General features: G+C 50.4%; 1 protein-coding gene and 1 long non-coding RNA gene across 2 annotated transcripts; one reads left to right on the plus strand and one right to left on the minus strand.

The window, feature by feature from the left end:
• The first annotated feature begins 662 nt into the window (after nucleotides 1-662).
• On the plus strand, nucleotides 663-4,603 carry LOC109779113 (uncharacterized). The gene is made up of 4 exons (XR_012190034.1): nucleotides 663-1,111; nucleotides 3,274-3,373; nucleotides 3,862-4,035; nucleotides 4,118-4,603. It is a non-coding gene; the product is annotated as an uncharacterized lncRNA (long non-coding RNA).
• An 18,558-nt stretch (nucleotides 4,604-23,161) lies between these two features.
• On the minus strand, nucleotides 23,162-24,389 carry LOC109779103 (putative xyloglucan endotransglucosylase/hydrolase protein 1). Its single transcript, XM_020337709.2, has 3 exons — nucleotides 24,108-24,389; nucleotides 23,814-24,016; nucleotides 23,162-23,687 (listed from the first exon to the last, which is right to left on the minus strand). The coding sequence occupies exons 1-3, from the start codon at nucleotides 24,387-24,389 to the stop codon at nucleotides 23,279-23,281; spliced, it is 894 nt and encodes a 297-aa protein (XP_020193298.1). The 3' UTR covers nucleotides 23,162-23,278.
• Nucleotides 24,390-24,629: the final 240 nt, after the last annotated feature.

Consider the following 24,629-nt stretch of genomic DNA (forward strand, 5'->3'; position numbering starts at 1 on the left):
GGCCCGGGGGGGGGGGGGGGGGTAGCAATACCACTGGAGCGTCGCACCGGCCCCTCATACATGCGGGGTGGTGTTGTGGCATGCCCGAAGAGGCGGCACGCGTCTCCGGGGTGTGGCCCCCCTCACGGACGGCGCAGCCGCCGGCACGTGGAGGGGGGAAACGGACGCGTCGGGTCTACACAGAGGGGATGTAGCTGTGGGTTTGGCCCGGATGTTGCTCCCAGGTGTCCCCGTGTGAACCATCTCCCTCCGACGGACTTGGATCCGCCGCCGCCCCCACCCCCACCCCCACCGTCGACGACCCCCCTCCCCCTTCACTCAGCTGACCTACTAAGCTCCAGATCGAGCACGCGAGGCGGCGGCCATGCGCTCCCAGACCCGCGACCAGGCCACGGCCTCGGCGGACGAAGCTGCTCGAGTTCGGCGCCTCCCCTCCCCCCGCTCTGTGTGGTTCCGGGAGAGGAGAGGGCCGAGCGGTTAAAAAACATTAAAAATCTATATGAAATAATAATACATAAAAAAACATAAAAAAAGAAAAATATAACTATAAACAACATTAAAAAATCTATATGAAATAAAAAACATAAAGAAGGAAAAATATAAACTATTAAAAACATTAAAAAACGAAAAATATAACTATGCCGACGACACGTGGCGTCTATGCCGACGGCAGCCGTCGGCATAGACTGCCTTATCCCCTCGCGCGGGCTCCACTCATTCTCTCCCAGCTCCCCGCCACGACCCCGCGAACTGCTCGCCGCCGCCGACTCCCCGCCCCTTGTCGCCGCCGCCGCCGCCGCACTCGCCCCCGCCCCCTGCCGCCGCCCACTCGCCTCGCCCGCGCCCCCTGCCGCCCCCACCCGCATCGACGCCGCTTCATCCAACCGCACCCGCGTCGCCTACCGCCTCCCCTCCCTCGCTCCAGCCGGCGCTGCCCTCGCTCCAGCCGCCCCCGCCCCTCTCCCTCCTCGACCCCGGCCCGCCCTGCGTGGACGCCGCCCCGGCCGGCCCACGGGGTGAGTTGCTCGCGCGCGTAACCAGGGAGAAGAGGGAGTTGGGCGTGGCGGCGGCCGACGGGGGACGAGGCTCTCTGCTACGTGCGCGAACAGAGGTGAGTTTTCTAGCGCTTTGGCCATTGAGTTGCTGTCTGCGCGCACCAATTTTTGCATCCACGGGGAAAAATCTCTACTGGAGCATGGGTTTGAGATTTGCTAGTCAAGGGAGAAAAGGATTTGAGTTTCACGATGGGTTTGATGGATGCATGAGCTTCGGGAATACACACTATAAATGTTTCAGGTTGTAGGCAACAATTTACAGAGGAGTTTTTTTGGTAGGCAACACACAGAGAGATAAGAGGCAAAAATACTGCATTATATTTTCATCATATGTGTGTCCAGTAGGCAAATTCAGTGTGATATATGTGTTCATATAGCTTTTATCTTAGCATGTCAATATCTGCGTTTTCAGCAGGCAATACTGTAACCTATCTGCATTCATAGTAGCTTTTTGTTCAGCATATATATGCGCCTTCAGTAAGCAAAATGATGTAATATCTGTGATCATATAACTAGAACCCACCACTTGTTTTTTCAGTAGGCAACATAATTAGGATCTTGTTTTTGTGCAGTCAATATGCGTTTAGCAGGCAATATTGTCGAATGCGCACTCATTTAGGCCCAATTCTCAGATATCTGGAAATACAGAGGGGCGAGGGTTGCTGAAATCGAGAAATTTTCAGAGCAAAACTCAAATTCCGACAGACAATCAACAGCTAGAGGTCTTAGATATGTCTCCCACGCACAAATCCTCACCCCACCATTTTGGATTAGGGAAGGATTAGAGGTGCAGCAGCACACAGTCCTTGAGAGGGAGGAAGTGCAGCAGCTCATAGTTGCTTGGATTTTGGGGTGGTAGGCAACAATTCATGTCGCCATCCCATCAGATCCCAGGGATGTAGGCAATAGTATGCAGTGTTTTTACTTTTAGGCAATAGAAGATTTAAAACTAGGCAATAATAGTGGATGTATAGGCTGTTTTTAGAGTGTGTTTCATGCTGGCAAACAACAACAGCAGATACAAATCAGGCTGTGTATGAAATTAGGTCAAGTGTGGGGTGCATGTTTTTCTATTTTTCCTAATTATGTTCGCTGTGCTTGCCTACATTTTATATCAACTGAAGAAAAACAAAGAGAGCACCTGCCATCTTCTAGGCAATATAATATGTTTTTCCAGGCAATACGATGTGTTCTTCTAGCTTTTTGATCTGTTACTATAAGCGGGAGTTACAAATGATATCTCTACAATATGTGGTAGTACAAGTCTGTATTTTTCTGCAAATCACCTCATGCTATTCTTAGTGCTGCTAAAAAGTCAGTTAAGTTCAGTCAAAAGTTTGCTCTCTTATCTCTGCTGGGATTTGTTCCTACCTTTTTGCTTGAGATATCTGTTGTCGTACAGATTTAGCGAAGGTTTCTTAGATGAAATCATGCAATAGTAGGGTTGCTCTGGTTTTTCTATTTTTTAATTCAGTAGATGTGCAGATTTAGCAAAGTGCAGTACTTGAGCATAGTCACTTCTCTCTGAGAGTAAATGAGCATGTGTAAGTGTAGGGCCTTTTCATACCTAGCAGCATCAGTTTATCTCCAAGGAACTATTGTAGTTCCAGACATTATTGTAGGCATTTTTGGATATATGCAGGCATCTTTTCAACTGCAGATTTTCAGACATTTTTTTAGGCATTTTTGGGTGATACGTAGGCATCTTAATTGTACTTTTAGACATTATTGTAGGCATCTTTTCAATTGTAGAATTTCTGACATTTTTTTGTAGGCATCTTTGGTTAATACGTAGGCATCTTAATTGTAGTTTCAGAGATTATTATAGGCATCTTTAAGTCAAAACAGGGGGTAGGTCCATCATGAGCACTTTTGATATACATGCACTTTTGATAGATGAATGAAATGGAAGAGAGTATAAATGTGAAAAAAATTAAGTGCACAATGTGAGATAGATAGATGTTAGATGAATGGATATTTGTGTAGTTTTACTATTTTTTAGATACATACTCAATATTATAGATATATGTATTGTGAAGATGAGATGAGAGGGAAGAGTACACTTTTTGTGAAGATAGATAGACGGAAGTTTGTGATATGATGAGTGGTTACTTCATCATGTTGATCTTGCTAAAAAAAGTTTGTGATATGATGTGATGTGTGATGATGCTTTATATGTGATGTGATGACCTAATTTTTTTCATTTGGTGGAATTTAGAGGATTTTTGGTGTTGCCTCCGGTGGAGTGATCGTTGACGTTGCAGCTCTTGGTCTTCGACTGTCCCTTCACTGATTGACTACATCATCTACATCCGAGGGTGAGCTATAAATCCATCACCTCATACGTTCTTTTAATCATGTCACTAGATTAAATTTTCACATCAAGTCGCGTAACCTAGGTCTCCCGTCCGAAAGGGTTGCATCGATAAATATGCATTCAATTGCATATTTATCACGGCAGCTCTTTCGGATTGTCCAGCGCTTTCCACGGACAGCCCGAGGATGTGTAGATTGGGTACGTTGTTCATGCTCTACCCCGTTTCGAGACAGGATTTCGGCGGCGCCTCTCTGTTGTTCTCCGGATGCACATTCTCTCGGCATTTTGCCGAGGCGTGTATTTGGAGAACAGCGGGGAGGTGCTGCCGAAATTTTGTCTTAGAATGGGGTAGAGCATGGACAACGTACTCAATCTACACATTCTCGGGTGGGATTAGGACCCATCTTTAACTATTACTGACTTTTCATTGTTTCAAGCAGTCAACTATATGTTTCGTACTCACATGTCATGCTTCCAAAATTTGCATAGGTTGTTCCTCGTTGGTGCTATGGAAGGCATGATGGATGGGCGGGTTTGGTGGATAGGTGGCTCGGCGACGATGCAGAGTTTGGTGCCAAGAGCATCAAGGGCCGGGCTAACCGTGGAAAAGACGGGACACACGGCCAAGGAAATAGGAACCACTGGGGCTTCAAGGCCATGAAGGTATATCTATATGCATGATGCATTTTTGTTCTTCTTTACCGTCATGTTCTTATGTATGGCTAACTTCTGTTTGACGTTGCAGGAGGACAAGTTGAAGAGGCCGCTCTCAGACATTGAGTCGTGGAAGCTGGCCTGCGAGCGGAGTGATCGCGAGGATGGCGAGAACCAGTACTACGGCAAGACCGAGGAGCACCTAGAGTCTTACACTCAGAACTATCAGAAGTTGCATCCGGATGTTCCTGTTCCTGAGGTCGCTCAGTCTCAGATCGACGACACGGCGGTGGTGGCCATCCAGGGGAAGTCACATGGCCGGTATCTGTGTTTCGATGGCTTGATCACTGCTTCGATCTCGTACACACGGCTTCGGGCTACCAACCCGAGCCAGTTAGAGAGTACGATGTCGATGATGATAGCCGTGCATGTGGCCGTGGTGCCATACTTTTATGTTCATGAATGTTTCATGTCTTGCACTACTTATATGTTCATGAACTTTCGCCGGTGATGATCTTTAGATGATGAACTTGACTATGTTTAAATGATGATGATGAACTTGAGTATGTTTAGATGATGAACTGTCATATTTCTGCATAATCCCAAATTATTCTGCTTTGAAATGCTGTCAAATGAATTGAAAAAGAGAAAACAGGGAAAAAAAACTATGCCTACGGCAAAGCCATCGGCATAGATGAGCCAGGGCTTCCCAGGGCTTGCCACGTGGCAGGGCTATGCCTACGGCAAAGCCGTAGGCATAGCCCTGCCACCAGGAGGCACCACGGAATGCCACGTGGCAGATGTATGCCGACGGCTTTGCCGTCGGCATACATCTGCCACGTGGCATTCCGTGAATCGTCAGCGCTTTTGACGGCGCCGTCTGTTGCCGTCAGGCGAAAAACACTGCCGACGGCTAAACTATGCCGATGGCTGACGCTCGGCCGTCGGCATAGGCCCCTATGCCGACGGCTATACTATGCCGACGGTCTGACAAGACTACGCTGACGTGATCTACGCCGACGGGGCTATGCCGACGGGAAATGACCTATGCCCACGGCCCAGGGACGTCGGCATAGGCCGCGAGTCCGGTAGTGAGCAGACTGCTATACCACTCGTTTGTTGGGCTGTGAATCAGTGAGAAACGAAGGCCCAACTTTTGCCCGGGTAAAGCAAGTTACCGATCACTTTTTGCCCTTTATTTAATCTGTCAATCGCTGTTGTTACGAGCCAGCGAGCCCAGGCAAGTGCCCAGGGTCGCTGGGCCGCAGTCGTCCACCCTTACTTAGAGATTGTGAGGATGTAAGGCCTATCTATTGCTGCTAGGGTTGAGGGGTGGGGCCCACCTCTTGGTGCGCTACCGCAAGGGAGGGAGGCCCCTCCTCCAAGTAGAACTCCCCCCTCCCTTCACCAATATATGCCGAACGGGACACCCCTCCTAGAGACAGATGTTCTCGTGCAATCTCAGGTGCGCCCCTTTCTCTAGTTCTACTCCAGAAAAAGTGTGAGAAATCGTGAGGCTGCTTCTTCCTCCTCTAGTTTTCGGCCAACGCCTAGCTCTGGACGATGAATCACTACCATATCGTTGGTCTCGTATGTGTGCAATCCGAAGAGAGATCATGCTTTCGAACTTCGTTCGAGGGACCGTTCGTGCGGCGGTTCGAGGGACTTCAAGAACAATCTAAACCAACTCTTTTTCTGCTGCAACTCGAAGTTTGTAACAGTGAGATCTAAGCTCATATGCATCTTCATAGTGATCCTGGTTCTTGATTCATTGGGCTGATCTTTTTTGTTTTCTACTACAATTGCCAACACTGGTGTTGTCGGCAAAAACTGGATCCAGCCGAGCCCAGGGTTGAGTCTTCAATGGATGTCAAATTGGAGGGTGTGCTGTCGGAAACTCGCATGGGCACGCACCTGCCCAGCGGTGCTGGCTGCCCGATTGCCTTGCGACCCACAAAGTTATTGGATCCCATACGAGGGCACAACAAGTTTTAAGTTTGAGTTTCTGAAACTTACAATTTAGTTGGTCATAGGTTTGAAACTTACAATTTTGTCGCCACTCATACCAAGTATCAGAAGTTGAAACTTAACAAAGTATCAAAAGCTCGTTAAAACGTAATCAAAATGGATCTCATTTGAACCCTCGTCACCAAAAACACGAATATGCAAACGAATTTGGACTTTTGGTTCAGAAGATATGAAAGACTGAAAATTGAAAGCCAAAAGAAAGGGGGGGGGGGGGGGGGGGGGGGGGGGGCGGGCTCCAAATCCCGTCCTGGTGTGCAGTATAATGCTTTGAAGTTCAGGGTTGTGTCTTAAACATATTGGTAAGGTTGGTTTATCTTGAACGAAAATATAATTCTTGTAAAAAAAATATCCCCGTCCTAAATACCAAGCAAATCTAATCCAATTTAATCACTAGTGTTTTTCTCAGTCCATACATGCCGCTGTCGAATATTCTATGTATGTACGTGTTCGTCAAAGTCTAATATGAGACTACAAATAGCCTCTAAGGCATATGATCTCCGTTCGTCGTTGTCCAACATCACAGCTTGTGTTCCACCGGCAATAGGCTATGGATTTGGATACGTCATATCAGAGATAATGGAATAAGAAAACTTTCGGTGATCTAAAAGAATATGGGTTAATGAGATCCTAAGGCATGGCATGGATATCTTAAAGAGACGACGCTTAGCGAACACGGCCCGGGTTACCCGCCTTACCGGAGCACGACCACAAGGAAGCGTCAAGCCAGATGGCGCCGCCGGTGGCTTAGCTATGATGCAAAGTGGTTGTAGTCCGTGAAGATGCACGACCGAACGAATTTGAATTGTTCCTTGATTCATTGACTGACTTACTGGTCGTCCTCATCTCCCCTTGTCGTTACCACTGGCCACAACAACATGCATGCATGATGCAAAGTTCCACTTGAGCTAGCTATGCATATTTGATTTGCATTTGCATGGTATAGGATATGCAAGATCCAATAGTTTACATGAACTCAGTTTCGATGATCAATGCTAATCCATTTTTGTTTTCTTTTTCCGTTTCCGTTTTATATTTTTCCCTTCTTTTCCATATATCTTTTCTTCTTTCTATTCCTTTTTATTTTAAAATTAATGAACTTTTTCGAAATCCAGGAACATATTTCGAATTGCTGAATATTTCTTGCAGTTCGGAATATTTTTTTCAAAATCATGATGGAATTTTGAATTTGCGACAATTTTTCGAATTCTTGAAAGTTATTTGAATTTTAAGATTTTTTGCAAATTCATGATTTTTTGGTATCATGAACATTATTGAAATACAAGAGTAATTTTCAAATTTGTGAACTTTTTTGAAATCATGGGACATTTTGTCAAATTTTTGGGGACATTTTTTTTAGATTCGTGAACAGCTTTTAAACCTGAGAACATTTTTCGAAATACACAAACATTTTTAAAATGCGTGAATAATTTTATAATTTAGTGACCATTTTTTAAATTCATGAATAAAAAAAGTAATATTTTGTAATTCTTCAATATTTTTCAAACTTAAAAAAAACCGGGGATGTCCTTGGGCATACCCAAAACCTACGGGCGATGTGTGGAATATGAGGTCGCACTATAAGAATCACCCCGAGAGAGATGAACGCGAGTCACCTATGACTTCTACGAATAGTGGATCACACATAGAAAGCTCGACTTAGGCCAATTTTAACGCGCTGACGTATTTGGTCAGCGTGTCTGTTTCGGTTGAAACGGAAGGAACCGACGGCCCAACGTGTCGATGCATTCCTAAATTTGGTTTGCCTGGTGTCGGTGAACGCATTTTCGGTTCAAATTTGCATTTGATTTCCGTCCACATAAATGTCAGCTGTAGCGCCATATCAGTAGGGCGGGTACCCGCGCTACTGCTAGGCTTTTCCCTAGTATTGTGGGCATGTGTGTCGGGCTACCAAGCACCACCCTTGCTGTAGTCAATGCCACCCACCTACCTCGGCCCCACACGTCAGCCACTAAAAGCGTGCACGGCACAACCTTTTTAAATGGCAACCGTGCGCGAGGGGCTCATCGACTTCTTGCCAAACCAGTCCACGTATAGGGCTTGCTCCCCTGCTACCCAACACGAACCCTAGCTCACCGCCGTCGCTATTTATGGGCTTCTTTAGCCACGGCAACAAAGCGTGGCAAGCACGATCAAGAGGCCGGCTCATCGCGCCGCCTGGCTAACTTCATTTTGGCGTGGGGGGCGGGGGGGAGGGGGGTACGCCCACGCGACCGGCTATACATCCTGGTGCATGGTGTGCACTACCACTTAGAGCACCACGTCCCGCTGTCGTGGCTGGATGTGAACCTCCGGCATGACTGGCACCTTGACCCAACCGCATTCCAGTATTGATCGTGCCGCAGTACGAGCACGCATTGTCGTCGTCCTCTTGCTGGACCAGCAATGCGACCCCGCATACGCGTTGGACTCCCCGAACTGGGACGTCTGGTTCACGACGGGGCATGACGTTCACCGTCGTGGGGTCGTCCAGATGGATGCCCGCCCTCCACCACCGGCGTTCGTGGTGCGGGAGGAGGACAAGGAGCAGGCCGCATTCTAGGCGACCATCGAGGAGGCAACGCGGCGTGCCATGCTGGAATCCATGCACATGGAGAATGCCATGTCGCCTGGCCTCGAGCAGGCAATCCGGGAGTCCGCGTCTGGTGGCCACGCACCACCACTGCCATCGCCACTCTACCGCGCCAACCCTCGCTCTTAGGATGTGTTTGGTTTGAGGGCTATCCTCCCAGGGACAGGGGTAGCTGTCGGTGTCAAAACCGGCGGATCTCGGGTAGGGGGCCCCGAACTATGCATCTAGGATCGATGGTAACAAGAGACGGGGGACACAATGTTTACCCAGGTTCGGGCCCTCTCTATGGAGATAATACCCTACTTCCTGCTTGATTGATTTTGATGAATATGAGTATTACAAGAGTTGATCTACCACGAGATCGTAATGGCTAAACCCTAGAAGTCTAACCTATGTGAATATGGTAATGAATATCTATATCTATCCTGACTATACTTCCGGTTTATATAGGCACCGGAGAGATCTAGGGTTACATGGGGTCGGTTAGAGGGAATCTTCATAGTCGGTCGCCTAGCTTGCCTTCCACACCAAGGAGAGTCCAATCCGGACACGAGTATAGTCTTCGGCCTTCATATCTTCACAGCCCATCAATCCGGCCCATGGATAACAGGCCGGACGCCTGAGGACCCCTTAGTCCAGGACTCCCTCAGTAGCCCCTGAACCTGGCTTCAATGACGAGGAGTCCGGCGCACAGATTGTCTTCGGCATTGCAAGGCGGGTTCACCTTTTTCCGAACTCCAAGATAGTCTTCAGATGCGATGATTGTATCCAGACCTGTTACACACACCACACACAACCGCAGAGAGAGTATATATTTTTACACGAGTTTCATCCGCTAACAGCTTTTTGCAACGTAACATCACGTCCGTCCGGTCATAATTTCGAACCATTGTCCCACGTTTCAAGACGCGGTTGCTATTGGCACGTGTTGTCGAAGCAGAGATCGTGTCCTCTTATTGCGGGATACTCATCAATGCGGGCATGGGTAACCCAACCGTGTCGTTTATACAGCCCTTGGGAATAGGCGAATCTTAAGGCGAGTGAGGATGCGTTTAATATTTGCTGCCTTTATAAGGGGATAAGGATTCCCTCTTCCTCTTCTCACGCTTTCTCTCTGTCTCCGCCTTCCCGATCTCGAGCTCCAGCGCCCAAGTTCTCATCTCCTTTCCACTCAAGCAACCATGTCCGGATCCGGTGGTCAGGGCAAGTGGATGGTCTCCTCCGTCAAGGAGGAGGACATTACCGAGCTTCGGGCGGGCGGCCGAGTATTTGGCGAAGGAGATCGACCACCGTCTGCCGGCCGAGGGACAAATCGTCCCCACGCCGAAGCCCACCGAGAGGGTAGTATTCATCCCCCATTTCTTCCGCGGGCTAGGGTTTCCACTCCACCCTTTCGTCCGCGGGCTGATGTATTATTACGGGATAGATTTCCATGATCTGTCCCCGAATTCCTTCCTCAATATCTCGGTGTTTATCGTCGTGTGTGAGGCCTTCCTTCGCATCCAACCCCACTTCGGGCTGTGGCTCAAAGTCTTCAACGTGAAGCCGAAGGTGGTGGATGGCCAGCACGCGGAGTGCGGAGGGGCCATGGTGAGCTAGCTGTCCAACGTCTCTTGGGCTAAGGGCACATTTGTGGATACGGTAAAGGAGTGGCAGAAGCAGTGGTTCTACATCACAGAACCACGCAGCACCACCTGGGCCGCAACTGCCGAATTCCGCTCCGGCGCTCCTATGCGACCCACCTCCTGGGTCGAGAAGAGTCTGGATTGGTGTTCTCCTGACGAGCTGATAATGCTGCAAACGCGTGTTCAGAGCATGGTAACCAAGAGCGTCAAGCTCGTTGATGTGATCCAGGTGATGTTGGTTCACTGGGTCCTTCTGTGCCAGCACCGAAGCCGCCCGCTGTGGGAGTTTAACCCGAAGAAGCACCGGACCCTTGTGAGGCTCTTCGAGACTACACACGAAGGTGCATGGAAGTTGCTCTTCAAGGGCAATGAGAAACCACCGGCCACGGATTCAGACCGTGGTCACGACTGTAAAACCCCCGCCAGCGAGGTATGTTATCTTTGACGTACCCCTAACTTAATTGTTTCGAGGATGATGTGTGAGCTTTTATTATTGCTCTTTCAAGACTGGATGGAGAGGGCGAAGCAGATCCAGTGCCCGGCTCCGCTGCCTGAAGAACCAGTCATCCCGCGTCTAGCGAAGATGCTGGTGCCGGCGCCATATAAGGCGCCGGAGAAGAAGGCCAAGAAGAAGGCAAAGGGGGCCAAGAGTGGCCTCCGTCGCAAGGGCACTTCGGACGTGACGTCCGAAGACGATGAAGCTCATTCCTCCGTCCCTGAGGACGATGACGAGGAAGAGGGGGAGGAGGAAGAGAACAATCCTGCCCCTGAAGAGAGGAAGAGGGCGGCTTCGGCGCATCTGGAGGCGGAAGCGCCCAAGAAGGGGAAGGGCATCCCAGCGGTCAACACCGCATGGGACGTTGACAGCAGTCCGGAACGACGCCCCCGCACCAAGCCCCCGGCCGCATCGTAAGTGACACGGCTCGCTCGTGCGCGCATCCGGCCCTTTTTTCTCCATTATCTTGACATAGTTAACTATAACTATTGCAGTCCGGCCCACGACCTACTCCAACGATCCTCGTCTGGAGGTTCGTTGGCTCCGTCGGAGATGGCGAGTATGTCGCCACCGCCTGCTTATTCCCCCGGGGCCAGGGATGACACCGAAGTGTTGTCCCGGAGGGCCACTCCGAACCGGGGAGGAGCCCAGGACGCTGTCCGGGAGGCTCCACGAGGCGAGGCCTCCACTGCCGAACACATGGGGGAGACGATCCCCATGGAGACTGGCGAAGAGGGCCGCATCCAGTTTGGCCCTCAGCCGAATACGACTCCGGAGACCCATCCGGCCCCGGAGTCTGGCGAGAAGCCCCCTTTGAAGGAGGGGGGTGCGCCGCTTTCGCCGGTGGTCCCTGTCCATCCAGGGACGCCGGATAATCTAATGGAGGCGCTACGAGGCGCCTCCGTTATGGACGAGCACCGTGTCCTTATGGGCGCGGTGATCGAGAAGGTTCAGTCTGCCAAGAGTGGACTGAACAAAGCCTGCAGCAACCTGTTGACAGGTTTCGAGGTAAGTGACATAGAAAGAGAAAAAACCCCATGTAGTCAGTAGCCCCTGAGACACTGTCTGGTGTTCGGCGAGAAGAACCGGACAGTGGATCAATCCTCTATTGTAGGAGAATAACGTAATATGTATGCATAAGCAGGCGTCGCTGTTGGCCGCAACCTCGCATGCTGCTGAAGTCTCTGAATTAAAGCAGAGGCTGGAGTGGACCGAGAACGAGCTCGGCGAGGTTACAATTCGGCTTCAGGAGAAGCAAGGTGATTAACGTCTTGCTGTGTGTTCGGAAAGCACAGGCGCTGTGTATTGACTGTAATGTCGCAATATGTGCAGGAGCCGCGACCGAGGTCGAGGCCCTGAGGAAGGCCTTGGGCGAGGCCGAGGAGAGAGTTGTCCAGCAGCAGGCCCCTCGTAAGAAGCTCAAGGCCCGTGAGGGAGTCCTGGATTAGGGGGTCCTCAGACAGCCGGACTATATACTTTCGCCGGACTGTTGGACTATGAAGATACAAGATTGAAGACTTCGTCCCGTGTCCGGGTGGGACTCTCCTTTGCGTGGAAGGCAAGCTCGGCAATTCGGATATGAAGATGTCCTCCCTTGTAACTGACTCTGTGTAACCCTAGCCCCCTCCGGTGTCTATATAAACCGAAGGGTTTAGTCCGTAGGCCAACAACAATCATAATCATAGGCTAGCTTCTAGGGTTTAGCCTCTACGATCTCGTGGTAGATCAACTCTTGTAATACTCATATCATCAAGATCAATCAAGCAGGAAGTAGGGTATTACCTCCATCGAGAGGGCCCAAACTTGGGTAAACATTGTGTCCCCCGCCTCCTGTTACCATCCGCCTTAGACACACAGTTCGGGACCCCCTACCCGAGATCCGCCGGTTTTGACACCGACATTGGTGCTTTCATTGAGAGTTCCACTGTGTCGTCACGATAAGGCTTGATGGCTCGTCTTGTTGTCAGGAACAACATTACCTCTGGGGGAGCCCTGGCTGTAGGCCAAACTCTCCGACTAGGCAGCTTTGTCATGACTGCCCGTTCGGCCATCGCGCCGACGATGACTTCTCGGGTCATCAAAAACAGCCTCCACGTCGGCTCGGGATTCGCCGAGCAGATGGATCCAATGGAGCTCTCTTCGTTGAACGAGCTCTTGGATCGCATCGCCGCCCTGGGAGTCGCTACGGACTATGATCGGATCGGGCTTAAACCCGACAAAAGGGAGATTAACTCTCCGCCGGTCACCCATCAGATAGCGGTGGTGGAGGAGCAATGTAGCGATTCTTCCTCTATTTTGAGGACAAACTATGTCCGGATTCCCGAGCTCTCCGAGCTGGATACCCGTCTACAGGAGGACATGGCCCAAGCTTCGAACCTAGAATCAGACAGCGGGCCAGAACTATTGGGCAACATCGTGGAGCCCGAACTGCCAAGCTCGGAAACTCCTCCGCCCCTGGGTCTCAAATCGGGTCAGGGTTTGGACCTAAATCTACCCACCCACCCAGACATAAGTGATCTTTCCCACATTAGACAAGAGCTCCAAGAGACAGTACATCACTATTGGGCCAGATTCCTCCTTGTAATGAGCAAGGTCAAGGACCGTCGCGAGGAAGACGCAATTTCATTCTTTTGCAAAAATTGCACGGACAAGGGAATCCTCAACGCCATAAGTCGCCGTGACATAGCACACTTCGCTGACTTGGCGGCCATAGTACAGAAGTACTGCACGATGGAAAGCGCCTGGAAAACCCAAACAAAATTCTGGGATCCTCCGGCTCTCACTAAACCCCCGGTCCGAACTAAAAGGGTGTACTCTTGTAAGTCACCCGATCTAATTACAAAGAAACCAAAGCCCACTACAGGGCGTGGAACTGTATTGGAGGGATGGCTCAATGGGCCATGCAAAATTCACAGTACACCGGATACCACGCCAACACACAGCCTTAGAGCATGTTGGATACTCCGGCAGGTGGCCAAGAGCGGCGAGGATCTCCTCATCAACAATACCACAGAGCACCATCCTGTGGAAAATAACAATACAGTATTGACAGTCTTCGAGACCTTCGCCTCAAATAATAGGCGCAAGCGAGCACTCCGCAGCCTTATCGAAGTCTGCCACGTTGCAGCAATAAATCCATGGAACGATACGTCCATAACCTTCAATGCCAGTGACGAACCTCAATTCCGAACAGCCCGAGCACCAGCCGCTTTGGTCCTTAGTCCAATTGTGGACGGCTTCCGGCTTACTAAAGTGCTCATGGACGGTGGCAGCGGATTAAACCTCATCTATGAGGAGACTCTTAGCAAAATGGAAATAGACAAGAGCCGCATTGAGCAAAGCAGCACGACCTTCAGAGGAATCATCCCTAGTCGGGAGGCACAATGTGCGGGAAAAATCACACTAGATGTGGTATTCGGCACGCCAGAGAATTATAGGTCCGAAGAAATCACATTCCAAGTGGCCCCGTTCAGTAGCGGATACCACACCCTTTTAGGGCGGGAGGCATGCATTCACGATCTTCCAAGCTATACCCCATTACGGGTACATGAAGCTCAAAATGCCCGAGCCCAATGGAATCATCACTCTAGCTAGTGATCCGGACTGGCCCTCGAGGCGTTATCCGAAGCCCTTGCGGCCGAAGAACTAACTACGCTGCGCTCCACAGTGGACAGGGACGACGTGATACTCGACAAAAGACCCAAGTCCACCTCTTTTAAACCAGCGGACGAAATAGTCAAATTCCAGGTCCACCCAACAGACCCTACAAAAACAGCATCCACCGGGGCACAGCTGAACCCCACAACAGACGCCGCACTGCGGGAGTTCTTGCGCGAGAATTGGGACATGTTCGCTTGGCATCCTTCAGACATGCCAGGAATCCCACGCAGGCTGGCCGAGCATAGCCTAAACATTCTAAAGGGATACAAGCCGGTCAAGCAGACTCTTCGGCGATTCTCAGAGCCTAAGCAACAAGCCATGGGAGAGGAACTAGCCAAGTTCCTCGAGCCCTGATTCATTAGAGAAATAAAACATCCGGACTGGCTAGCTAACCTGGTAATGGTACCAAAGAAGGACAAATCCTGGCGCCTATGTGTCGATTTCAAGGACCTTAACAAGGCTTGCCCCAAGGATCCCTTCCCCCTCCCCCGCATCGATCAAATTATCGACGCTACCGCAGGTCATGACTCATTGTGTTTCCTCGACGCATACTCCGGATACCATCAAATTAAGATGGCGGAGTCCGATCAAGCCGCAACGGCATTCATCACTCCATACGGCCCCTTCTGTTTTAACACCATGCCTTTCGGGCTCAAAAACGCCGGTGCAACCTATCAACGCATGATTCAGACATGCCTGGAAATACAAATCGGCAAAACAGTGGAGGCATACGTAGACGATGTGGTCATTAAAACCAGACACGTCGAATCCTTAATAGACGACTTGAGGCTCACGTTCGACAATCTCCGAACATATGACATCAAGCTCAATCCGGAAAAATGCGTTTTCGGCGTGCCCGCCGGAAAGCTCCTGGGCTTCATCGTTTCCAATAGAGGAATTGAAGCAAATCCGGCTAAAATCCGAGCTCTGTCACAGTTGGCTATCCCAACAGACCTCAAGCAAATCCAGAAATTAACTGGATGCGTGGCTGCCTTAAGCCGCTTTATCTCCCGATTGGGAGAAAAGGCACTACCTCTTTATCGCCTTCTTCGACGCACCGAACACTTCGAGTGGACGGATGCGGCCACTCCCGGTTGGAAGAAATAAAAGCCCTCTTGGCCAGCAACCCAATCTTGGCCGCGCCAAATATCGACGAACCAATGCTGTTATATATAGCGGAAACACACCAAGTTGTAAGCGCAGTGCTCGTCGTCGAACGAGAGACGGACGGACATAAGTTCCCGCTTCAAAAGCCGGTATACTACGTATCCACTGTTCTCACTCCATGCAAATCACGGTACCCACATTATCAAAAGATAGCATACGCGGTCTTCATGGCATCCCGGAAACTACGACACTACTTTCAAGAGTGTTCAATTACGGTGGCCTCTGAAGTACCACTCAACGACATAATAAATAACCGCGATGCCACGGGCCGGATTGCTAAATGGGCTATTGAGCTCCTCCCGTTCAACATAACATACAAACCACGGCGAGCCATTAAGTCACAAGTATTGGCTGATTTCGTCGCCGAATGGACAAAAGCCGAACTCCCTAAAGAGTACGGTGCGTACTCCAATTGGATCATGCACTTTGACAGCTCTAAGATGCTGGCTGGTCTGGGGGCAGGCGTCATCCTGACATCCCCCACCAGAGATACAGTCCAATACGTACTCCAAATATTATACACAGACTCCAACAATGCAGCAGAATATGAGGCCCTGTTGCATGGTCTCCGGATGGCAGTCTCCATGGGCATACAATGCCTAGAGGTACGTGGGGATTCGAACCTCGCAATATCTCAAATAAATGGAGACTTTGACACCAAGGATCCAAAAATGGCGGCTTACCGCAACGCCGTCCTCAAAATGTCATCTCGGTTCGAGGGGCTCGAATTCCACCATGTGGTCCGAGAAAACAATCAAGCGGCGGATATCCTCGCCCACATCGGCGCTAAGCGCGACCTTGTCCCACCTAATATCTTCTTGGAAAGGCTGTTTAAGCCATCCGTGGTGTGGGAAGGGGAGACCGGCAACAACAATCCGGATCCGGCCACAACGCCAGATCCCGAACACTCTGACGTAATCGGAGGCTCTGCCACCGAAATAACACCTTGGCCCATGTGATTATGGCTGTCATCGCCCCGTGGACAGAACCCTTCTTGGCTTACCTAACTAGGCAAGAACTCCCTGAGGACCCAAACGAGGCACGTTGCATTGTGTGGCGGTCTAAAGCCTACAAGGTCCACGAGGGAGAGCTTTATAAGAAAAGCGCTACCGGAGTACTTCAAAGGTGCATCTCCGAAGAGGAAGGACGACAACTTTTGGCAGAAATTCATGCTGGACTCGGCGGCCACCACGCCGCCGCTCGGGCCCTTGTAAGCAAGGCCTTCCGTACAGGTTTTTACTGGCCGACGGCCCGAGCAGACGCACAGGACCTCGTCCAACATTGCGTCGGTTGCCAGCTTTTTGCAAACCAAAGCCATATGGCACCTACCACTCTCCAAACAATCCCCATTACTTGGCCCTATGTGGTCTGGGGGCTTGATATGGTCGGACCCCTTAAAGGAGGAAGCCATAAGAAAAAGTACCTATTGGTCATGGTGGATAAATTCACCAAATCGATAGAAGCCAAACCAGTTAAAACGGCCGAGTCCGGACCAGTGATAGACTTCATATCCGGGGTTGTACACCGTTACGGTGTCCCGCACAGCATCATCACCGATAATGGCTCAAACTTTACAGCCGACGAGGTAAAAACTTGGTGCGACAACATGGGCATTAAGCTCGATTATGCCTCCGTCTATCACCCCCAAACAAACGGTCAAGTCGAGCGAGCAAATGGTCTTATTATGAGCGACATTAAACCCAGATTAGTGCGATCCTTGAAGGAATCAGGTACGCACTGGGTCGAGGAGCTCGACTCCGTACTATGGGGGCTGCGGACCAAGCCGAATCGCACTACCGGATACACACAGTTTTTTATGGTGTACGGCGCAGAGGCAGTACTGCCCCGCGACATCATTCATGACTCACCTTGAGTGTGCATGTACGAAGAGAAAGAAGCCGAGCTTGATCGGCAGGACAGTTTGGACGCCCTAGAGGAGGAGCGCGTGGCAAAAGCCCGCTCCGCATTCTATCAGCAACAGGCTCGATGGTATCAAAGCAGAGAAGTACAGGCCAAAACTTATAACGTTGGCGAACTCGTTCTACGCCTACCAGAGAAGAAAAAGGACAAGCTCAAGCACAAATGGGAAGGTCCCTTCGTTATTGACAAAGTTCTAACCGGTGGAGCGTACCGTCTGCGGGATGCATCGGACAATCGACTCGAGCCAAACCCATGGAACGCGGCCAGACTCGGAAGGTTCTACGCCTAGTGCCGGACTCTGTGTTCGTCTCCTCACCTCCGTCAATTATATATATATATATATATATCCGCTATCTGTCTTTCTTTCTTTCTTCCCTTTTTCTTCACTGCCTTAAAAGGTTATAATGTGTCTTGACTACACAATCTTGACGCGCCAGGCGTGCTCATTATACCTAGGGGCTTCTTATACAGAAGCTTAAGATAACTATGTGCCGGGCTCTATGCCCCTTGCACATGTGTTACTTTTCCACATGTACCTCTTCTTCGCCATTATATGCATCGATATGACTTAAGTTTTGGCCATGCTGGGTCGCCTGGCTCTTGTTTTTATGCCCTACGTTCCCGTTAATTCAGTTAGGGCATAAGGGGAGTACCTCTGCGATTGTTACTGCCGGGTCAGCCGGATGTGTACCTCAGACTAGGTGAAGCCGAAAGCTAGCGTTCTTAAGGAAATATTCGGTCGGTGAACAAAAGATGACTTTTACTTATTACAATGCATGCACCCAGATGTTTATATCCTGCATCTCTCTTCGCAGTTCGGACATGCACATTAATGCATGCGTACCCAGGGAAACGAACCCTTAATGGAACTATTCTCCCTGAAAGATGTTTCTTACTATCCATGTAATATAACATAGCTAGTTGGGTACTTGTCTATTCAAGCACTTATGACCCCTACGCCTGGTTTCCACGCGTACCCCGGTTTTTACATAACTGAGCAGGTATTCGGATACACTCCGGACTGTTGAGTCCGGAGGTTGAAGCGAAAAGGTCCGCCATGACAAATGATTTACAATCCGGCTAGGGACAATATATGTCACTGGAAGTACACAGTCACTTAGACTGACTAAATTCTTCTTCTATACCATCCAACAGGCTGTCTAGCCTACAATCCTGTTGGGAATACTTTGCGGCTAATTTCACCTGGTCATACACCAAACTGACGTGGATATCTTTCCCATAAGACCCCACAGGTCCGACCTCGGCCATGTGGTTCGGGTCAGCCTTGGTATATCGAGTCTTCACCATGGCCCAGGCTTCCCTTGCACCTTGTCGACACGCAGATATCTTCCATAATCGGAAGCGCCGCCGCGCTCTCTTGAGCATTTCTACGAGCTCCCCCATGCCTCCAGGCAGGGAGGCGGATGGCCACAAGGCCTGAGCAATGCCCTGCATCACCTGCCGAACTTGTTCATGTAGTTGTGAGAGCTCTGGAAGAAGATCACCCGCAGACCCGGGCATCTCCTCTCCGGGACGACCCGTCAGCATACCTACAGATATAACTCTGTTAGTCAGTTTCTTCGCCGAACTCTATAAAAGTTCGTTCAAGCACGTACTAAAAATGCCGCGTTGAAGCTCCTTATTCTCCTTTACGGAGTCAGCTAGCTGGGCCCGAACATCTTTCAGATCAACACCCAGCCGGGTATTGGCATCTTGGAGATCGTTTTTGTCCCGCCTAACCTGCGTAAGCACGCGCTCGCCAGCCTATAGCTGTCGTTGAGCATGTTGCTCATCCCCTCGCACGACCTTCGGATTCACTCCGTGTCGGAGAGGTGGGCCACGGGTAGGCTAACTCGAGACCCAGAACCTCTCAAGACATCGGGGCTGGCTGTGCCCCTCAAAGCATCAAGATGAAGTGCCGCCTTCTGGTGGCCGGCTGGAGGAATAGCCGGCTGCCCATAGGCGTCCGAGTTCCAGAAGACGGCATCAAGATAGGCCGACTCCTAGTAGGCGGCTTCCAGAGAAGCCGGCTCCTAGCAGTCGGCCCGTGGCGCCCTCAAAGTCTGCGCCCTCATCAAGACGAAGTGCCGCCTTCTGGTGGCCGGCTGGAGGAATAGCCGGCTGCCCATAGGCGGCCGAGCTCCAGAAAACGGCATCAAGACAGGCCGACTCCTAGTAGGCGGCTTCCAGAGAAGCCGGCTCCTAGAAGTCGGCCCGCGGGGCCCTCAAAGTCTGTGCCCTCGTCAAGAGGACAAGGCAGGGTGTGACTACAGTGTAACCCATCCCCCCAAATCCGGGGCCGGGCATGGCCACAGTGCCCCGTACAGGCGAAGATCTCTGCACGGCGCGGCACTGTTTCCACTCCCCCCTTGGCGTCATCCCTGACAGGCGGAGCCCTGTTCACACGACGGCCTGTCGTTACGGCCTGCAGGCGGCGGGCCCTACTAGGCAGTGAGAGTCCTGAAGGCGGAAGAAGCCGGACCAGCCGGGCCTGAGGGAAGCCCGGTTCCAGCAGGCGGCCTATGCCTCCCTCGAGGCCCGTGCGCCATTAACCAGACGAGACATGGTATGGCTATAGTGATCGCCCGCCAGGCGGCGGGACTGTAGCCACACCCCCCCGACCAAGCCTGCGTCATTAGCATCATGGCTACAGTGATCAGCAGCCGGCAGGACCCGCAAGCGGCGGGGGCAGCCTGTCTGCTCCATACCTGACCAGTCGGCGGGGCCCACCAGGCGGCGGGCCCCAGCAGCCAGTGGAGAAGCCGGAGATCAGAGACACTGACCGCCGGGTCCTACACCCGGCAAGATTACCAATGTACCCCTGGGGGGTAGGCCTATATAAACCCCTAGGACACCCATGTAAAGGGTTCCCAATCTGTTAGAACTAGACTCGCCCATAGAGAAAGGAGAGAGCTAGCCTTGCTTTCTTCCACCTCTAGCAAACAGCTCAAGGAGCACCATTGTATCACTAGTGCCTTAGTGATCATGCGGAGACCCCGCAGAGCAGGACTAGGGGTGTTATCTCCACGGAGAGCACCAAACCTGGGTAAAGTTCGCCGGCGTACGTGTCTACGCCTCATCCCGTTTCCATGCACCGGCGACGTTCTACTCGCTCCCACCATGATAAGCCATCCATTGGCATACGTCGCACCCAACCCCCGACACTCCGGGATCATCTGCAGAATCTATTGTTAGATTTGCATGCATGCCGAATACTAACTGGTATATGACATTCTTTTCGATAGGAACAAGTGTTACCAGATGGGGCCTTCTTGGACTCCTTCATTGCGGCAACTTCGGTCCGTAGCTGGGCTTTGCACTCCTCCAGCTCTTGAGACAACTGGGTATTCTTCTCCGTAAGAACCTATGCAAATAATGATCCTTAAATCACTTGTGCCAACTGTTTCAAGTCTCAGGGGCTACTGATATACATAATTATCAGATTTTCTTACCCGTATATCCTTTACATACCGGTCCGTGGCTCTGGCAAGACCATTTTGAGCAGCTCGGATGTATGCGTCTCCTGAGTTGAAGGCATCGAACGCCTCTTCAGAGAAACCAGGGTCGCGGAGTACGGCCTGGCGACGCCTGTGATTCATGGCACTATCCACTTCGGAATTCGTAGCGGACAACCTATCTGCATCCTCTGTAGGAGGAACATCCGGTGTTGTCCCCACGTTAGCGTCTGCCTCCAAGTCCGGCTCTGGAGCCCGACTGGTGGAGGCGTGGCCGGCAGGCTCTCCGGATAGGGTCCGGCGAGCGTTTTTCCTGCCAGGAACCATTGACGTTATTATATCTTAAAGACGACAACCACGGAGCAGGGTTCTTTTTCATGTGGACGAGCAAGCTTGCATGTGGACGAGCATGTTTGCAACGTACCTCTCTGCGCAACCTGTTTGACTGGGCACGACGGAGGAGGAGGAGCGGCAACACATTCACGTGTGGGAGGGACGTGCGTTGCCGGCGGAGCGGGCGGAGGCGGAGCGCCTGATGCTGCGGGAGCGCAAGTACGAGTATGAGGTAGGGACGCAAGCGCCAGGCAGAGCAGGAGCAGCAGATGCCGGAGGCTACGACCCTGCAGGCTACCAGTAGGCCTTCCCATGGGGGCGCCACCGGAGTTCGTCGACCTAACCATAGATGGCGAGGGCGAGGACGATGACAACGGTGCCTAGGGCTGTGAGCTGGGGGCGGCGGGCGGCTGCGAGTTGTTTTCTTAGTTTTAATTAATGTTTATGTTTTAATTATAGAATAAGTGGCCTTAGGGTGTTAATGGCATGTTTTAAATATGTTTTATGCATGTTTTGTTTTAGTTGCCACACTGACCAAATGTGTCGATCGCATTGAGTGCACCGCCGCCCCTACAGCGAAAACCAGACACACTCGTTCGCTCGACTGACTCAAATAAACAAAAAAAAAACAGACAAAACCACCTCTGTTTGAGTCGGCGGGTTGGAGTTGGCCTTAATGTGCCTAGGCCATTAATAATACGAATCTGGCCAGGCTATCACATATGCATTCGTGCTTACTATCTACTACCCTGTTGGGCTTTATTAGTCTTCATCGTATTTTGGGTCTAAATTTGACCACATATTTGGCCAGCAAAATATTAACGCATGTCCCAGAAGATTATGTATTGGATTCATATTTAAATGTCATTTCCAATAATATTAGTACGGCTAATTATAAACATATATTTTATTAGTTAAATTCATGGTGAAAACATGACCCAGAATAAATTATTATGAAGATAGTTCAAGTCAAAATAAAATTATTTAGTTTTTTTTAATTATATCAGTTTACAGTTTAATTCAAAAATATTGCTTAAAATAACGATGAAGGTGGCACCTTGGAGATCATCTCCATATTTAAAAGGGGCTCGTTTCACTCGAATTTAAAGGTTGTAACTCCTACTTGTTTCTATTAATTAAAGTTAAGTTGTAGTTAACTCAGTATGAAAAAATAACAATCAAAATACTTTTCAAGGCTGAAAATATAATTTTTCTGAATTTCGGCAGTGCAACAAATATGGGCCAAGGGGTTAATTATAGATTGGCTTGTCGAACCTTTTCCAAGAACGTACTCCCTGCATCGAAATATATATGGTCTAATATATATTTCAAGCTTGGGTTTGAACATTGATAAGATTAATGAAGTATGATATCAATAGTATAAAAGTTACGCCCTCCGCCTGATAATATAAAATGTTAGGGCTAATAAATCTTACATTATCAGATGGAGGGAGTATATCACTAGAAACTCCTTTGACATACGAATTAGACCGTATAGTTTTGCAACATACACATATACTGTATTAATTATTAGTCTCCCCCGCAAAAATAATAATATATATATTATTAGTCTAACCAGTGGTCAAAGACAACCTCAGAAAATATATTAGAACCTATGCATTTGAATGGAGGGATTACAACACTTTTCAACACCAGAGAAACAAAAATAACATCATCTTTAATTTTTGTAACGCAGAAACGAATGCGTAGCTAACTAAAAAGAAACTAGTGAGCTGCTAATAAAGCAAGAGTGTGGAATTGCATCCCAATTCGGTTAGCCCACCACCCATGGTGCTTCTCAAAGTAAATCATAAATCAGTCGGCTTGGAATTCAAATAGACGGCCATACATGCATGTAATGATGCCAATATTATTCAGTACCGCTACATATTTGTTGTGAACATCCATTAATTATGCTTGCCTCCCGTGCATAAATAAACCAGTTTACGTGGAAATCGATCTGATGATCTGATCCAAGCTAGTAGGCTAAGTAGCTACTGTGGCTGCACTCAACCGGCATTGTGGTGTTCTTGAACCGATCTTTGTCGGCGCAGTAGTCGTAGTACACGTACGTCTTCTTGACGTTCTCGTAGGCCGCACGCTGCCGGGCGGACAGCCTCCTGTACCGGTGGGCGTTCCACCACCAGTTCCTCGAGTGGCACGGCGTCGAGCTGGTGTTGGCGCAGGCGTCGACACCGAAGCCCTGGTACCCCGCGGTGAACGGCGCGCGGTTCCAGTCGATCTTGATCCTGCCGCGGTCCGTCGCCCATTCGGAACCGTTCCACAGGCTCGCCCAGATGCCCATCCGCTTCGCCGGGAACTCGTACTCCGGCACACGGCCCGTCAGGTTCCTGAGCACCCGTATCGGCACATCGTCCACAAATGTCCTGCGAATTGCACATGATTCGGATTTCAAATCAAGCATTGCACATTTAAACTTTGGATGAAAGTGTGCCCAAACTTTTTTTTTTTGAAGCTAAGTGTGCCCAAACTTTGGAATGGAGCATACGTACACGAGCTGGTGAGGGTTCCAGAGTATCTTGTACTCGTGGAAGTCGGCTGCCGGGTCGAACCACAGCTTCAGCCTCTGCTCCCTGTTGCCGTGGCCGTTGACGAAGACGTTGGTCTGGAGGGTGATGGGCTGGCCGTCCACGTTGCCCAGGAACTCGAAGTCCACCTCGTCGCGGTCACTGCTCTGAGGTGGTACTGACATCAGCTGCATGCACGTCAAACAGTTACACCACATCACAGATTTTAACGAGAAGTCGGAAGTATGAGCAGCAAGCATGCACGGATCAACAACTCACAAAGAAAGCTGTGACGACTCCGGCCGTGTACCCTCCGGGTACCTTCATCCTCATGCGGAAGAACCCCGAGCCATACGTCGACTTGGAGCAGAACCCGGCGCCGGACCTCTTGTCCATGGTGAGACGAACCTGTGAGCCCTGGTTGACAAGGTGATAGCCGTCTGCACCCCATGTGGGCACGTAGTTGTCGTCGAACACCGGCGTCCTTGCCGTCGCCGGGGCCACGGCCGAGAGGAGGACGAGCAAGAGGAGAAGCCATGGGTGCTGCACACTGGAAGCCATTGCTAGCTTAGCTACGAGATGTGTGTGACGCCGTGAGCGCGCTTGCTTGCTTTTATAGTACTTGACCATGTACACGTTAGATCATCGATTCGATCTACCTGCCGGCCGGCGGGGCTTCTCCACCACGCAAAACTCAATCGGGCCACGCACTAGTGCATGCACGAACGCGTTGGCCGATGCCGTATATGGTGTGTCGTCGTCATCGTGGCGATGTCTTCTTCGGCTTGCGGTCTTTGCTTA

The sequence above is a fragment of the Aegilops tauschii genome, chromosome 7 (genome assembly GCF_002575655.3).
Source record: "Aegilops tauschii subsp. strangulata cultivar AL8/78 chromosome 7, Aet v6.0, whole genome shotgun sequence".
Taxonomy (NCBI): Eukaryota; Viridiplantae; Streptophyta; class Magnoliopsida; order Poales; family Poaceae; genus Aegilops; species Aegilops tauschii.

Coding starts and splice junctions, on each gene's coding strand:
- LOC109779103 (XM_020337709.2), bottom strand. CDS start 24,389: ATGGCTTCCAGTGTGCAGCACCCATGGCTTCTCCTCTTGCTCGTCCTC. Junction 24,017..24,107: donor GAGTCGTCACAGCTTTCTTT/GTGAGTTGTTGA, acceptor ACGTGCATGCAG/CTGATGTCAGTACCACCTCA. Junction 23,688..23,813: donor TGGAACCCTCACCAGCTCGT/GTACGTATGCTC, acceptor TGCAATTCGCAG/GACATTTGTGGACGATGTGC.